Here is a 17,030-nt window from a genome sequence, read left to right as displayed (position 1 = left end):
TCTCGATGCCGTTACGAGAAACGCTGCGGTTAGCATTATGTGTTCTATAACGACGGTCGGGAGGAGAAGCTTACAGCCACACACTCTCGGGATCTGTAACCAGGATTGGTTCGGGTCTAATATTCCAGATGGAGTATTTGACCGTATCGAAGTATGGGAGAAGCTGCTTGGCGAGAGGGTTACTCTCGTGATTTGGAGCTGCGCTGCGGTTAGCGTGCGTGAATTTCTCATCGTCTGTTGGAAGGAATTTCTAGCGCCTTGTAGGAGATGATTTGGGCGACGGTTAGTTGCCAGCAACTTCAGCAATGCATTAGATCCAGTTGGGTTGCATGCTGCTGAACGTTGCCTCCCACATTTCCGAAGTTGTCAAAGCGTTGACGTAACGGGACGATTGTCCACAAAGCTTCTTGAGAGGGTTACTCTCGAGATGTGGAGCTATGCTGCAGTCAGCACGCGTGATCTCATCCAAGCCAGCAGCTTCAGCAACGCATCAGAGCCAGATCGGGCTCATGCTGCTGAACGTTGCTCTCCGGCATTTTGGAGCGCTCGAAGCATTGAAGCAGCGGGACGAAAGTCTATGAAGCTACAATTCGAGAAGATCGTTCTCATGCTTCTAAGCTGCGCTGTGGGTAGCATGCGCGAGCTTGTCTTCAATATTTGGAAGCTGTTCCGGGTGCTGCGGAGGAGGTGGTTCAGGCGACGGTTAGTTGCCAGCGATTTCAACCAGTTCTTGATTTTTGCGGCATTTAGGACGAGTGCTGCCGATCGAAGTCAGGCTTATTCTCGAAGCCACCGAGAGAGGGCTTTGTTAGCTACAAGAGGATGCTTTTCTAGGGTTACCAGAACACAACACTAAAGATATGTTGAACGATCGCACGCTGAGGTTATCAGCCACCAGAGTCAACGCAATATTCGCGATTCTGGTGCCCGTCAGCGTAGGGTGCAAAACGAGAGCGACTTCAAAGGTAGCAATGACGACGATGGCGGTGATGATCAAGATTCCGTCAATCCCGAGCCGGCTCAGAAACGCAATCAGCGAACTGGAGAAGCTAATCAACGCTACGTGGCTAACGTAGCCGCTGATGATGAGGTAGAGCTACTTCGAATCGTCAGCAAGCTCAAGGGCCAAAGGGACTGTTTTTCCGGAAGACCACTGCAGCCATGAAAGAGAACGAGATTCGGGCTGAACGAAGTGAGGTTATCACCGAGCAGCCGTTCAACGATTTGATCGGTAGATTGCAGTCATCAGAATATCAGTGCTGCGGTTAGCGCACTTAGCAAATACCAGGCCAGCCCGGCGGATAGGCATTGGCTAGGCATTGGCTAGGCCTGAAGCGTGTTCTGCGATACCTTCGACGTATGACCAATATGGCGTTGGTATACCGCAGATACGCAAACTCGGATCCATTTCGAGAATCTTATTTCGTGTGTGCAAACTGTATGCTAAGATTTGAAAAACGTTTCAGCAAACACCTTCAAGACCGATACACCATAAAGTCACTTTATATGTCCTATGTTCGTTTGATATTGGAGTATTGTAGCATCATATGGAATCTTTATTCAAATAATCACGAGCAACGTCTTGAATCTGTCCAAAAACAATTTTTATTGTATGCACTCCATAGAATAAACTGGATCACATTTCCTCTTCCATCATACGAATCACGTTGTAAGCTAATTGACATAGAACCTCTCAGTAAACGTAGGGAATTTTCTCAAATTTCGTTTTAAATTATATTGTTACAAAAAAAAAATAAACAGTCCTGAATTACTTTCAAAACTTCATTGTTATGCACCCTCGCGTCCATTAAGAAACAAAAAAAATTTTTACATTAAATTTTATGACAAGGACTATGCAAAATAACAACCCATTAATCAAACGATGTACAAATACAATGCAGAAAGTGAAATTATAGACGTAATAATGATTAAAACACTAAACTAAAAATTGCATTTAAAATCAAATACATACAACTACAAAATTAGTATTAACTAGTTTTAAGTATCGTAGTCTACGAAGTTTGATGAAATAAATAAATAAATAAATAAATTAAAAACTATTAGTGAGCTTTCAACATTTAAGGTTAACTAATAATAAAACAGTGTAAATTAAAAAAGCGAAAAAATACACGCATACAATTGAAAACATGAAAAGTAAGTTTTTATCATAGTTCAACAAAGTTTGGAAGTCTTTCTAGAAATTTTTGTGTAAATTAAATTTTAACAAACCAAGGTACAAGAAGATTATCCATCTTAAAAAGGGGGATAATCTCCAACAGAGATTTTCATTAGATAGGGGATAGGAAAGATAAAAAAAAACAGTTCCATCTTTTGAAGAAAAAATATAGGGCCAAATCTATTCAAGCTTCCTAAAAATGATGAATGAAAAAAAAAAAATTTTCCGTGAAAGGAGAAATCAGCATTCAAGAGAAATTTTTTCAAATTTCTTTTAATCAAAACCTCATAGGAATAATTTTTTCAATAATTTGAAAACGATAAACAGAGTGAATAATTTCAATAAAAAAAGTTAAAAAACTAACAAAACTTACTTGGCCAAACTTGGGCCAATTTCTTATAATGATGAATATAGAGCTTCCAAAATTTCGAAAAGTCAAACAATTCATATTTTCATTTATATTTTATGTGAACCTGAGCAAGGCCGGGTAAAATCAGCCGGGTAAATATAAAAATGAATATTTGTCTGTCTGTCTGTTCCCTATTAACTCGAAAACTACTCCCAAGCAACCAAAAGTCACATATTCACTTGAATGGAGGCATTGAAAGTTACATATTGGCTGACAAAGAGAATCAACTGGCCAATTCCCTTGAGTGAGCTTTATGTACTCATTAATGAACTTCAAAGTTGCAAAAGTGATTATTATGTACGTTTTATGTGACTTGTTTTGTCCAAGTCCCATGGGTGAATTATATGTACACATTAACGAACTTGAAAGTTGCAAAAGTGATCTATACGTACGTTATACGGGACTTAAGTCACATAAAGGGCACAAAAGTGCTCAAAACGGGAATTGGTAAGTCACATAAAGGGCACAAAAGTGCTCAAAACGGGATTTGGTAAGTCACAAAATGTGCATTGAAGTGCTTTCAAAATCAAATCACCACTTCGAGTTTTAGTTTCAGTCAGAACAACATCTAGGCGTGGTCTTGTGGTAGCGTGTTCGATTCTCACCACGCCCAGACCTTCGTGGTGAGAATCGAACACGCTACCACAAGACCACGCCACGTCGATCCCCAAGCCGGGCAAGTTTTTTTTTCAATAAATAATTTAGTTATTGAGTGACCATTCTGATGCGATATATGTAGGAAATGTAGGAAAGAAGCAGTTGAGCAAATTGTCGAGTTTAAAATTCGGCGCTTGGCATCATGGCGGCGTCGGTTTAGAACACAGTAAATAATCAAGAGAAGGTGATATGAACCGAAGCCAAGGGTTCAGTTGAGATTGAGAGAGATTTTTTGCTCATTTTGCGTTTTTTGGAAGCTGAATTAAGAGGCCACTGGAAGCTGAATAGAAGAAGAAGAATCATTAAGACTTGTTTTGGAACTTGGAAGTATCAATAAGAACTTAAATTTTGAGCTGCATAGAACGTACTTCATATCAATGATGGGGCTGAGTAAGCGTTTTTGTACCTGTTTTATGGGACTTTTGGTTGCTTGGGCTGAACCCATCAATGGGAAATTCGGTATGTTAGAGCTTTCGGGGTCGGAGATAGTTTCTAAAATACTTTCAACTCGCTTCGACTAAAAGGAAGAGGGGCTCCTATACAAAATTCTTAAAAATAAGACACAATTCGAACAGTTTTTGGAAACTTCTGAACCGATAAACGTAAAATTTGGGGTGAAACAGTTTTCAAGACCGGGAATGGTTTCTTCAATACTTTCGAACTTTTCCGGAAAAAGGCTGGCTCTCATACAAAATTTACAAAAAAAAATCACAATTTGAACATTTTTTGGAAACTACTAAACCGATCAACGTGAAATTTTCATGTAGCTGTTTTCAAAACCGAGTATGGTTTCTATAACACTTTAAAACCCCTTGGAATCTAAAAAGAGGGGGCTCCAATACAAAATTAATAAAAACCAAAACCAATAGAAATTTGGCAAAATTTCGATGGATTTATTGAATAGACAAAAAAATTTTTACAACTTCTGATGATATATTGTTTTGATAGACGCTTCCCATTTAAATGCATTAAGACTCTCATCTATATATATAAAAATGAATTTCTGTCTGTCTGTCTGTCTGTCTGTTCCCTATAGACTCGAAAACTACTGAACCGATTTACGTGAAACTTGGCAGGTAGGGGTATTGGAGGCCGGGGAAGGTTCCTATTATGGTTTGAGACCCCTCCCTCTAATATGAAGGGGGAGGGGGCCTTTTATATAAAAGTAATAAGTCTTCATAGCTCGAGAACTGATCAAGCAAATCAAGTAAAACTTGGCATGGAAGGGTATTTGGGAACGAGGAATGTTTCTAAGAATATTTGGTACCCCTCCCTCCTTCCAGTGAGGAGATATAAAGGAGGGAGGGGGTCTACCTTAAAATTTTTAACATAACTGGGGAACTAATAAAGCTAATGGAACCAAATTTGGCATGGGAGGGTAGGGGAATACGAGGAATGGTTCTATGATTATTTCAGACCCCTCCCTCCTTTCAGTGAAGATACAGGAAGGAAGGAGGGGGCTTTCATACCTTTTTAATTGCATAACTTGGAAACTATTCGATCATATGAAACCAAATTTGGCTTGGAATACCCTTCCCTCCTTCCAGTGAGGAGATAAAAAAGGGGGGGGGGGCTCCATTACAATTTTCAGCATAATTGAATAGCTAATCAAGCAAATGGAACCAAATTTGGTGTGGGAAGGTATTTTATTACGAGAAATGTTTCTATGATATTTTGAGAACCTTCCGTTCTTCAAGTTTTAAAATCTTAAGGGAGGAGGGTGCTTTCATACACTTTTTACATCACTCGGGAACTTACCCAGCAAATCAAAACGAAATTTGGTTTGTAAGGGTATTTGAGCACATGGAAAGCTTCTGTGAATATTTGGTACTACTGCCTTCTTCCAGTTGCGTGATAGGGAGGAGAAAGGGGGCTCCTTTACAGTTTTTCGCATTACTTTAGCAAATGAAAACAACTTTGGCATGGGAAAGCATTTGGATACGTAAAAATGAAATTAGCTTATTTGAGACTTCTTTCTCCTTCAATCGGGGATACAGTTAGAGAAGACGGGAGCTCATATACGATTATGTTGCATAAACCAAGCACTTATCTAACAAATGGAACCAAATATGACATGGGAACAATCTAACAATCGAGCAAATGGGTCAGAATTAGGCATGAGAATGTATTTGAATACACGAAATGTTTGATCTTGATCCCCTCCTTCCAGGTAGGGAAGGTAGGCAGCAAGAGGGGCTCCGATACAAATTTTATGGCACAACTCGACAACTAATAAAGCAAACGAAACCAAATTTTGCATAGGAGGGTAGTTGAGTACAAGACATGTTTTTTCGGTGATTTAGCACCCCTCTCTTCATTCAGTGGAACGATATAACGGAAAGAGGGTCACTCATACATTTTTTGTCAATATTTTGATAACTAATCGAGTAAATGGAACCAAATTTGCATGGAAACATATTTGTGAACGGGTAATGTTGTTTCGATGGTTTGAGACTCCTTTCTCCTGCCAGAGGAGAGATATAAAGTGGGGAGAGGGTCACCCATTTTTTTAGTAGCTCGAGAGCTTACCGAGAATGACGCCATATATGACAGGAAATCGTATTTGTATATAAGAAGTGTTTTTCTAATGTTATGAGACCCCATTCCTTCTATCAGGGTTAAAGAAATGATGGAGGAGGTCACTCTCACAATTTGTATAATAATTCGAGAACGAATATTTAAAATAAGTGTATCGTGATGTTATTTTGTTACAAAAAACTTTTCTAGGATAGTTTGAGACCCGCTCTACAAATAAAGAGACAGCGAAGATTCCATACATAAATAAATGGCATAAGCCATTAATTTATGAGGCAAAGAAATCCAGAGTCATAAAAAGGATTGAAACAAGGATTCCAAAATAAATGAATTAAGATTATAGAAAAACGTTGCAATTTTATTTTGAAAAAACATTTTTATGATATTGAAATTGAATTGAGAATTTTGTGCAAATAAATGAAAAGTTAAATAACTAGGCACCACAAATTTCAATAACTTTTGGAAGGTGTAGCAAAGCACACCGGGTCAGCTAGTATTAAATAAATGGAACATACTTAATACTACCAAAGCCAAAGTCTTAATGTTTTCATAAAGTTTGGCACTCTTTTTGAGACTGTACAAATTTTCCTGTATCTTAATACTCCTTCCTCTTCAAAAAGTATATTAAATTATATAGAACATCCCTCCTATTTTTATCTCTGATGAGTGGCTCGTTCAACCTTCAATTTATGTTGTGACTCAAGACAATCTAGAACAGTGGTTTTCAAACTTTTTTCACTCACCGCCCCCTTATGCTGAATTTCCAAACTTAACGCCCCTAAGAAAATTTTGTAAAAATTTAGCCACTAGTCGTTGAATTGTTGAAAGTTTTTGTGTATGGAACAAGACTTAAAATTCACTCGAATTCATATCATGACGCTTTCCTTTTCAAGAGAACTTCAGAAAAACATTGTAGTAGTTTGTAAAGGTTTGAAACAAACCTTATAAATTTTAACTTTAATTGAGTTAAATCTAAAAATTTCAAACTTTTGTTTCTAAACTTTCCAAAGAAAAGTTAATAAAGTTGATTGCAAATTCTGTACAGGAATTATATCTAGTACTCTATTGTGTTGTAAGCCTACTTGGTTGAATTGATAGGAATATTCAAAATTTTGTTGTTTAACAGGACGACATTTACTGGCATGAAATATTAACAAAAACGTTCAGTATGGAATCCAGTAATTTTATTAATAGTCAAATGTGTGTAAGGGAATAAAATCAAAAAATTATAAATTTTGAGCTAATAATGCCAAACGATTCTTCACAACTTAACCTGTTAATGGCCATGGGTCATCATTACGACACGAAAACAGTGAATTTTGAAAATCGCGGGTCTCAGAATCTAATCAGGATCTAAAACGGCATGTTTAAAAACGAGTCAAAATGGATCTAGAAAAAATTGTACAAAAAAAAAAGCGGAATTTTATTCCGTGGATAACTTTTGAATCGATGTAGGAATGTAATAATTTCATTTGCAACATTTTGTGACGAGTCAAGTGGTTTTTTGAGATAGCGTCTATGAAAATTTCCTTAAACAAAATTTGATTCGCGTGATAATCAGTCTTAGAACGGTTTTTTTTGGAAAAAAAATTATTGAACTTATTAAAACACATATTTTCAAACATGTATGTATGTATGTATGTATGGGTCCCCCATCGGTAGCAAGGTCCAGCCTATGTCTGTGTGGCTTGGCCTTTCGAATTGACTTCTAGGGCTTCCACGGCCGATGGTTCGTCGAGAGAAAGCATCCAACCCTCAGAAACCTACAATGGTTGGCACTCCACTCCGCTTGCAAAATTGCTTTGGGTTATCCCCAGATGCCTTCTCTCTGTTCAATGAAATACAGTATAAATATAATGATATATAAATAAGAAATATATATGCAAATAAATAATATATATGAAAACCGCTTTATGCACGTATTCTCTTTTTGGCTCTGAGGGTTTCGAATAGTTAACCAAGTTTAAAAATAACTCAGACGTGGTATCAAAATTATTGTTATACAGCTTAGCTTCAAAATTGTTGAAAATAGCACGAAAAATTTAAATCTTATGTACGCTTCGTTTCTAAAAGCTTCGAGAAAATATATTTTTTTAAATACAATAATTTGAACGTTTCCATTTAAGGTGGTACCACCCAATGTTTTCGATCATTTTTTCACATTGTAAGATGACTGAGAGGTAATTCTGGTGGCAAATGAAGTTAATTTCGTTATTGGCATTTTATCGTTGAATGACGTAAAGATTTTATTCGTAAGTCATTAAAATCAACCTCAAAACAATTTTAATATAATTTTTTTTAAAGCGTTAATTAAATTGAAGATAAAATTTCAATAAATGTTAAACAATCCACTAAAACCTCTATCCGCTGAAGAAAAAATAAACGATGAATTTTAATATTCAATCTTGACTCGATCCTTAATTAAGCGTTTAGTTAGTGCTCTATTTACTTACTTCATGCTGTCATTTTAAATTCAAGTTGTTTCGAAATCAAAGCTAAACGAAAATCAGTATAATCTCACCGCCCCCTGAGCTCTTCCTACGCCCCCCATATTCCAAAACATAGCTCACCGCCCTCTTAAAAGCTCTCAACGCCCCCCTGGGGGCGGTAGGGACCACTTTGAAAACTACTGATCTAGAAGCTCGGATATCATGAAAAATAGTTTGCTTTTTAAAAGTGATGGAATATTATTAAAAAGAAAGATTATTTTAATTATAATAATTTTATCGAAATTAATTTTTTTATGAAAGGGGAGCAAAGCACACCGGGTCAGCTAGTGTAATATAAATGTAATTGGTGCAAATAAAGACATATTAAAAAAAAGTTTTAAAATTCCTGTTTTTTCGAAGACTCACAAACAAACATCTCTCCTGATAAAATGATAGTATTCAGAAGCAAATGGGTTGTTTTATATGGAAGTTTAAATATTTTCTTTTGCAAAGGTATAGTTTTAGAATTATTTTCATGGTCGTTATATGATAATTTTTGGATAATAAAAAAACGGACATTTTCTATGAAAAACCCCGTAAAGAACAAATGGCTAAAACCTCTATCAAATGGTTAAGTTTCAATAAAAAAAAAAAGAACACTGGAGCAGTGGGGGACCTAAGGAATTGTATGATGGTAAAATTTCATTTTCTTTTGAGTTAATAATTTTTGCCCCTAAATGTATGCAGCAACAAAATTACTTATATTTGTTTTTGAAAGAAAACGTTAAAAATTCAATTGAGTCCCCACAAAAAATACTGTTACTGATATTTTAAGCCTTCTGTGCTAATTGGCATCAAAAAAATAATTTAGAAGATGTTGAGATACGTTAAAACCATAGTGATCCATAATGATCATGCTTCATACTCCTTACCTCAGTAAGAATGTTTGTTGCTCTCGGAATTCTCAGGCTCAGGCAAAAACGAATCCTTGTAGTTCAATATAAAATTTACTCAAAGCTACAATAAATACAACAATTAGATTGAACAGTACAAACGACATTTTGCTATCTTACATTAAAAGTTTCTCCTTCACTCTAGATGAATTTCCTGATGGTTTTCTTCCTCTCTTTTAGGCCCTAATAAAGTCATCAAATCTAATTACATACAAAGTACAAACTTAACATTCAGATAAACACTTACGGTCGGTAGCTCTGAGATGAATGACTTCTGTCAACAGTCGGCACTTGGGTCACTAAATCTAAACATGAAACACTTAGTTTTTGGTTTGTAAAATGCTTTTTGTAACTTACGGTAGTCTCGGTGGCAATCAACTATTTCTTTCTAGTGATCCAACGGCATTCAACTCGCAATCTAAATATCAAAACATCCATTAACTATCGCATTCTTGTTATTCTCTATCTTCTACTTACAGCGCTCACAGATCAATTTCAGACTATCAGTCAAATTATTTGAATAGTTGCAATGCCCGTTATCACTTTAGATTTTCGATTAAACTTTCTACCTTACAGCCACTACCGTTCGTCTTCACAATATTATCAAAATGGTGCCAATACTTGCTGGAAAGCTGCTAACATATTTTTCTCACCAATGTATTTATTTATCATTCCCGCGCATAATTCAATTTCATTATTTGTTTACGTTCTTCTCACTCTCATCATCATTTCTTTTTCACTTTCTCTGACCGTCACAACACAGTGGTCAAAACTGCGTACAACATACCCCCACCCGTAAACCCTGTAGTTATCCTCTCTATTGATTACTGCTGGGGTTACTATTCTCAACCTCAAGTACGGCCAGTTTTGACACTGGTCTTAGCTTCCTTTTGCCATTTACTTTTACGATTACAGAACGGATTCTTCCATCGATGCCGATGTTGACCTCTTCAACGATTCCTCTTTCGTGTCTGTTCTCCTCTTGAACAAACACCAAATCTCCTACAGATATTTGTCTGGTATCATCAAACCATTTGGTTCGCTTGTTCAAGCTCGGGAAGTATTCTTTCTGCCATCTTAACCAAAATTTATCAGCCAACTGCTGTGCGCGACAATATTTACTGCGTAAGGCATCCGCTTGCTGGGATGCGCTCCGGGGTGGTAGACATTCTGCAGCAGATCCTTTCAGAAAATGGTTTGGAGTGAGAGCTTCCGGATCATCCCTGACGTTATTTGACACATACGTAAGTGGTCTGGAGTTTATCAGATCCTCTGCCTCAACTAACGCTGTGTTTAATATTTCGTCTGTTAATTTGCCACCATCTACCAATGTGTTTAGTGCCTCCTTAACAGATCGAACCATGCGCTCCCATACTCCACCCATGTGTGGTGCTGCTGGTGGGTTAAATGTCCATTTCGTTTTAGAGCTCGTGAATGTATCAGCGCAATCTCCGTTAATTCTCCGAATCTCGGCAGCCAACTCCCTACTCGCTCCAACAAAATTCGTCCCGTTGTCTGAAAAAATTTCTATGGGACTTCTTCTTCTCTTAATAAATCTCCGGATAGCCATCTTACAAGATTCGGTGCTCAAACTATGTGCAACTTCCAGGTGGACAGCTCTTGTCGTCATGCACGTAAACAAAGCTACCCAGCGTTTCTCACGACGTCTTCCAATCGAAACTTCCAATGGTCCAAAGTAGTCTATACCCACGTAAGAGAAGGGGTCTACGCCCAAGGCCATGCGCTGTTTTGGTAAAGGAGCCATTTTGGGGAGAACGGGTTTCGCCTTGTGTACCTTACACCATTGACACTCCCTTATGACTTTCTCTACGACGGCTCTTACTCTCCCAATATAAAATCGTTGACGAAGTTCGTTGACAACCGTTTCTCTGCTACTATGATTTGCCTGTTGATGATAGTATTCAACTAGTTTTTCTGTAATAAGGTGCGTTTTGGGAAGTATGATTGGATACTTGGTGTCGTAACTAGCGAATTCTGCCAATTCCGTTCTGCCTCCTACTCGTAGAACTTCGCTGTCATCTAGAAATGGCGATTTATTGTAGAGCTTACTAGATCGTTCCAAATGCTGTTGTTGTTCCTTCGGTAAAGACAGATTTCTCAAAAGTATTGCGACTTCATCTGCATACTCGTCTCGTTGCGCCTCCCTCCACAAACAATTCTCCGCTTTTAGATACTCCTCTTGTCGTAGAGGGATAACGACTCCTGGAATCCGCGGTGCCTTTTGTGCGACAATTGCAATTGGTGGGAGTGCTTCTATTGCTTCCTTTTTTGAGCGAAGCCTGCAATTTGCGGCGAAACGATACATTGTGGCTACCACGCGTACTAAAACAGTCCACCTTGATATGTGTTTCACTCGACCCAAACTTTCAGGAAATGCTGTAGTGTGATATAAAATATGAGCTCGTACTTCTTCCTCAATAACAACGGGTATTTGATCTTGTTCCGGCCATTTATCTTCCGGTTGGTACAAAAACTCAGGACCCTTGAACCATCTGCTTTCGGAACTCATCTCTGTTCCCTTTCCCCACTTGGTAAGATCGTCTGCTGCGTTGTTTTTTGTCGATACCCACCGCCAGTCTTCTGGATTAGTTACACTCAATATCTGACCAACACGATGAGCAACAAACTCTTTGTATTTCTTATGCTCAGATCGTACCCATGAATATACTGCCTTCGAGTCAGTCCACATTACTGTTTCTGCTACCGAAAATGGATGATTGTGGCGAATGCTTTTCGCAAGACGTGCACCTAGCGCCGCTGCTTGTAATTCCTTCCTAGGGATTGACATATGCTGCAGTGGAGCAACCTTTGCTTTGGCTTCGACAAACGCGCAGTGAATCATTCCATTTGCCACAAATCTGAAATACGCAACCGAACCGTACGCGTCTTCACCCGCATCTGCAAACACGTGTAATTGAACACTTGTATATGCTGTCGAGTCCAAATTGCCTAGATAACAACGAGGTACTTGAATGTTTTCTATTAACGGGAACAACTTTGTCCAACGCAACCATTGATTATATTGCTCCTCCTGCAACCGCTGATCCCATCCAATACCGCTTCGCCAAACAAATTGCATTATTATCCGACCGTGAATTAATAATGGCGCCAGAAATTGCTGGGGATCGAACATGCTCATAATGCACCTCAAAGCAATCCGTTTCGTCGGCCAAGCGCCTTCCATTATATATGGATGGAGATCTGCTCGCATATCCGTCGAGAAAACAAAAACATCTTTCACGGCGTTCCAACTTACGCCCAGCACACGTTCTACTTCACCAGTCTTATTCACCTCAACAGATCTGTTTGGTTCTTCAGACACAGAGCAAAGCGCCTTCAATACTGCTGGAGAATTGCTCATCCAGTTTCTGATTTCAAACCCGCCTGCCGCGTGCACCTTTTCGACTTCCTTTGCCAGTTGTATTGCTTCCGATTCTGTATCAACACTATCAAAATAGTCATCGACAAAATGTTTCTCAATGATAGCTTTCGCTGCTTTCGGATACCGTACAGCATGCTCTCGTGCATTAATATTTTTTACAAACTGCGATGTGCAAGGGGAACAGCTCGCGCCAAATATTACAACATCCATCACAAATATTTGGGGATCCTTATTGGCATCTATCCGAAACAAGAATCTTTGAGCTTGTCGGTCTTCTGGTCTTACTCGCACCTGGTGAAACATTTCACGAATATCACCTCCGAATGCAACCTGTCTTTCTCTGAAACCACTTATTACCAACGGCAAACACGATACCATATCGGGTCCTTTTAGGAGGAAATCGTTCAAGCAGACACCTTTGACCTTCGCTGCTGCGTCCCACACAAGCCGAATTTTTCCTTCTTTCTTCGGATTGATGACAAAATTCAATGGCAAATACCATGTTTTCTCAGGTGGCGTGTTCCGGAGTTCTTCATCCGTGATTTTATGAGCGTATCCCTTTTCTAAGTACTCCTGTAACTGTTTCACTATAGCTTCACGAACTCCAGGATGCTTATTCATTCGACGCTCTAAGCTGTTGGCGCGTTTCAGTGACATCTGATAGCTCTCCGGGAACAAAATATCATCTGTCTTCCACAGAAGTCCAGATTCGTATCGATCACCTACCCGCTTCGTTGTACGGTCCAAAATTTCACGTGCTCGACGCTCTTCGTTCGTTTCCAGTGGCACTGGTGATATTCCGACTGCTTCAATACTAAAATACTCTTTCAAATTTTCATTCATCTCTCGGTCAATTCTATTACACTCAGAGCAAGAACGATGATGTCCCAAAAAATGAACATTCGCGACTATATCTGGTCTTGGTCCATACAAACTCCACCCAAGTTGACACTGTATTGCTACCGGTTCGCCCAATTCTCCTACTCGGGATTGAAGGGGTGCGATAAGGTGTATATTGTTGATTCCGATTAACAACTTCGCCTTCGTTGACTTATAACTTGGAATGGCGATGTCTCGCAAGTGTGCAAACCTTTCCCGTATCGAACTGCTGTCCAAACTTTGCGTTGGTAAATCTAATTTTCGCACCGTTCTAACATCCATCAGATTAAACCGTCTTACATCATCGAAAGCTGAGATCTGTAGGTTGATTTTAGCGGACAGGTTTTCCACCGTGCTCATACCGTTTGTCCAACTCATTCTTAGCGGCTCGATGTCTCCTATAGCACCTAGCTCTTTTGCTAGTTCATCCAGAATTAGTGATACTGATGATCCTTCATCGATAAGGGCTAGTGCTTCTAATTGTTTGTCGTTGCTGTAAATTTTAACAGGAATCATCCGAAATATGACTGACTGTCGATGACCGTTACAACTTGCAATCAGCTGAGGTGCGGTGGTTCTCGTGTCCCAATGGAGAAGGGGGTGATGTCTCTGTTCACACTGATTTATACCGCATCTCCGTTTAGCCAGGCAATATTTTCCATTATGATTGTACAGACACAGCGAACACAATCCCAAACGCTGCACCGTGTTCCACCGATCCTGCAAGTTCATGGCTCTGAACTCGTCGCAATTGCGGCCCAAATGCCCGGTAGATCCACAAACTGAACAACTCCTAGACGGAGCAAAGCTTCGACTCCCCGCAGTTCCAGACTGAGGTACAATTACGGGCTCTTGTTGGCTACAGGTACAACATTGATGCTCATCAGTATCTGTTACATTAACGAAACCCTTCACTAAATTTTTCTCGCGACGTTTTCCTCTTGCTGTGTCTTCGTCTCCACAACGCTCATAGGTTGCTTCCAAGGCCTTAACGACAAGTTCCTCCATAAAGTCGCCAAACACTTCCAAATCAACCACTATCCGTTTGCGTTTGTATTCTACCCACTGCATGGCGTAACTTGCTGGTAGTTTCTGTATCAGCCGTTTCATTAAAATGGGGTTTCTAAGATGGTCTGTTAAGTTAGTCACCTTCAGATGCTGAGTGAACTCTTCTACAGCACTTCCAAACTCAATCACCGACTCCAAATCCTCCGAGCTGGGTCCCGCAAGCAACTGTATACGATTTGCCAACATCGTAGAAAGAATCTCGGGATTTCCAAATCGTCTGCGTAGTTTTTGAATGATACTTTGAACGTTTTCTGGAACAAGCAGAAGATTTCGTACCGCTTCAAACGCCTTTCCAGTCAACGCCTCACGTAAACGCATCAAATTCTCAGAATCGCTGAAACCACAGGATATATTCGCTTGTTCGTATTCACTGATAAACATGGGCCATTCTTCGGGTCGTCCAGAAAACTTTGGCAAAGTTTTAGAAAATACTTGTCTTGCCGCTATCTGCAGTTGAGTTGGACCGGCTCTGGGTTTTGAAGTATTTTCGATCGTTTCTCTTACGGAATGCGAAGCTACACTGCTTATTTCAGGCGTAGCATTTCCACCAGAAGCGATTTCGGGCTCAGGTTGGGCTTTTTGCTGACTTTCTCCTTTAAGCGTTGACTGTTTTCGTTGATTAACTTCATTTGGTCCAGCTTCAGAACCTTTCTGCCAGTCTTCAACCTTTTTTTGAAAGTTGTACTGCTCACCATCTTCACATCCGCTTTCAGGATCCGTTTCCTCTTCCGCCAGTCTTTCTTGTGCGTGCCTACGTTCCATGAACTCTTTTTCCAGCCTGACCTTTTTTAGTTCATGCTCCAACAACTTTCGCTCGATGTCTTCTTCTCGCATCCGTTGCATACTTTCTTCCTGTAACCGCTGTATTTCACGTTTTGCCTTTTCACGTACCGAAGCTTTCGACGATCTGCTTTCTCCACTTCTTGTACTGCAAACACTTTTTTTATCATCACAGCGCGATACATTTACGGGAACATTAGAGTTAGGGAAAGGTGACAGTGACTTCCTAATCGCACCCGTTTCTTTATTTGTGGTTCCATTATTAGCATTTGACTGTTTTTCTTGCCTAACCTGACCATCTGGAGCTACTTGCACCTGAGCTACTTGCACCTGACCTACTTGCAACTCTTTTGGAGGAACTTTTGATCTACCCATTCTGTTGTTTTTCTCTTTGCATGCACGCGGCGGACCTCGTCGAGTTCTTGTTTTCCCCGCGGATGCAAACGATTCTAAAATCGAAGGCTCAGCCCGTATACATTTAACGCAATACCAAATAGTTTCTGACACACTATCTTGCACATTCACACAAGAAAAATGATACCATTCTCCACATCGATTGCACCGCACGCTTGCATCAAAATCAGAATCCTCCTCACAGCAGCTGTATTTGTAGTTCTCCGCCATCGTAGGAAATATTTATATTTTTAATCTTTGAGAATGTTGCTCTCGGAATTCTCAGGCTCAGGCAAAAACGAATCCTTGTAGTTCAATATAAAATTTACTCAAAGCTACAATAAATACAACAATTAGATTGAACAGTACAAACGACATTTTGCTATCTTACATTAAAAGTTTCTCCTTCACTCTAGATGAATTTCCTGATGGCTTTCTTCCTCTCTTTTAGGCCCTAATAAAGTCATCAAATCTAATTACATACAAAGTACAAACTTAACATTCAGATAAACACTTACGGTCGGTAGCTCTGAGATGAATGACTTCTGTCAACAGTCGGCACTTGGGTCACTAAATCTAAACATGAAACACTTAGTTTTTGGTTTGTAAAATGCTTTTTGTAACTTACGGTAGTCTCGGTGGCAATCAACTATTTCTTTCTAGTGATCCAACGGCATTCAACTCGCAATCTAAATATCAAAACATCCATTAACTATCGCATTCTTGTTATTCTCTATCTTCTACTTACAGCGCTCACAGATCAATTTCAGACTATCAGTCAAATTATCTGAATAGTTGCAATGCCCGTTATCACTTTAGATTTTCGATTAAACTTTCTACCTTACAGCCACTACCGTTCGTCTTCACAATTTTATCAAAATGGTGCCAATACTTGCTGGAAAGCTGCTAACATATTTTTCTCACCAATGTATTTATTTATCATTCCCGCGCATAATTCAATTTCATTATTTGTTTACGTTCTTCTCACTCTCATCATCATTTCTTTTTCACTTTCTCTGACCGTCACAACACAGTGGTCAAAACTGCGTACAACAATGTTAATAATTTTTCGTGTTACAAAAAAGCAACCCCTTCCAAAATATTCGAAAATGATTTAAAAAACTGATCAATGTTCCACCTGTTTACGGTACTGTACTAAAAACGCTTAAGGGCGCTTTACGTCAAAAAACCCAATTAACTAGGAGTTTTTTTTATTCTTCAGACAAAGTTTGTTGTTTCAAATAATTTTGAAACTACATAGACATTAAGTTAAAAGCCGATTTGAATCACTCGGCATCAGGATCGACTCTAGGGGACTTCAACGGGTATTTCGCAAGTGGATTTTTTT

At 39.1% G+C, this 17,030-nt stretch overlaps 2 protein-coding genes across 5 annotated transcripts in view; both read right to left on the bottom strand.

Moving 5' to 3' along the window:
* LOC129740592 (calexcitin-2-like) overlaps positions 1–17,030 on the bottom strand; it is a 195,356-nt gene that overhangs the window by 41,502 nt on the left and 136,824 nt on the right. The window lies entirely within an intron of this gene.
* LOC129740589 (uncharacterized) lies at positions 9,281–16,959 on the bottom strand. Its single transcript, XM_055732291.1, has 4 exons — positions 16,311–16,959; positions 16,201–16,258; positions 16,074–16,136; positions 9,281–16,017 (listed from the first exon to the last, which is right to left on the bottom strand). Exon 4 carries the CDS (start codon positions 15,911–15,913, stop codon positions 9,977–9,979), a length of 5,937 nt encoding a protein of 1,978 aa, XP_055588266.1. The 5' UTR covers positions 15,914–16,017; positions 16,074–16,136; positions 16,201–16,258; positions 16,311–16,959; the 3' UTR covers positions 9,281–9,976.

This window comes from Uranotaenia lowii, chromosome 1, assembly GCF_029784155.1.
Source record: "Uranotaenia lowii strain MFRU-FL chromosome 1, ASM2978415v1, whole genome shotgun sequence".
NCBI lineage: Eukaryota > Metazoa > Arthropoda > Insecta > Diptera > Culicidae > Uranotaenia > Uranotaenia lowii.
The sequence above is the reverse complement of the archived record's forward strand: the minus strand, read 5'-3'. Positions and strand labels throughout refer to the sequence as shown.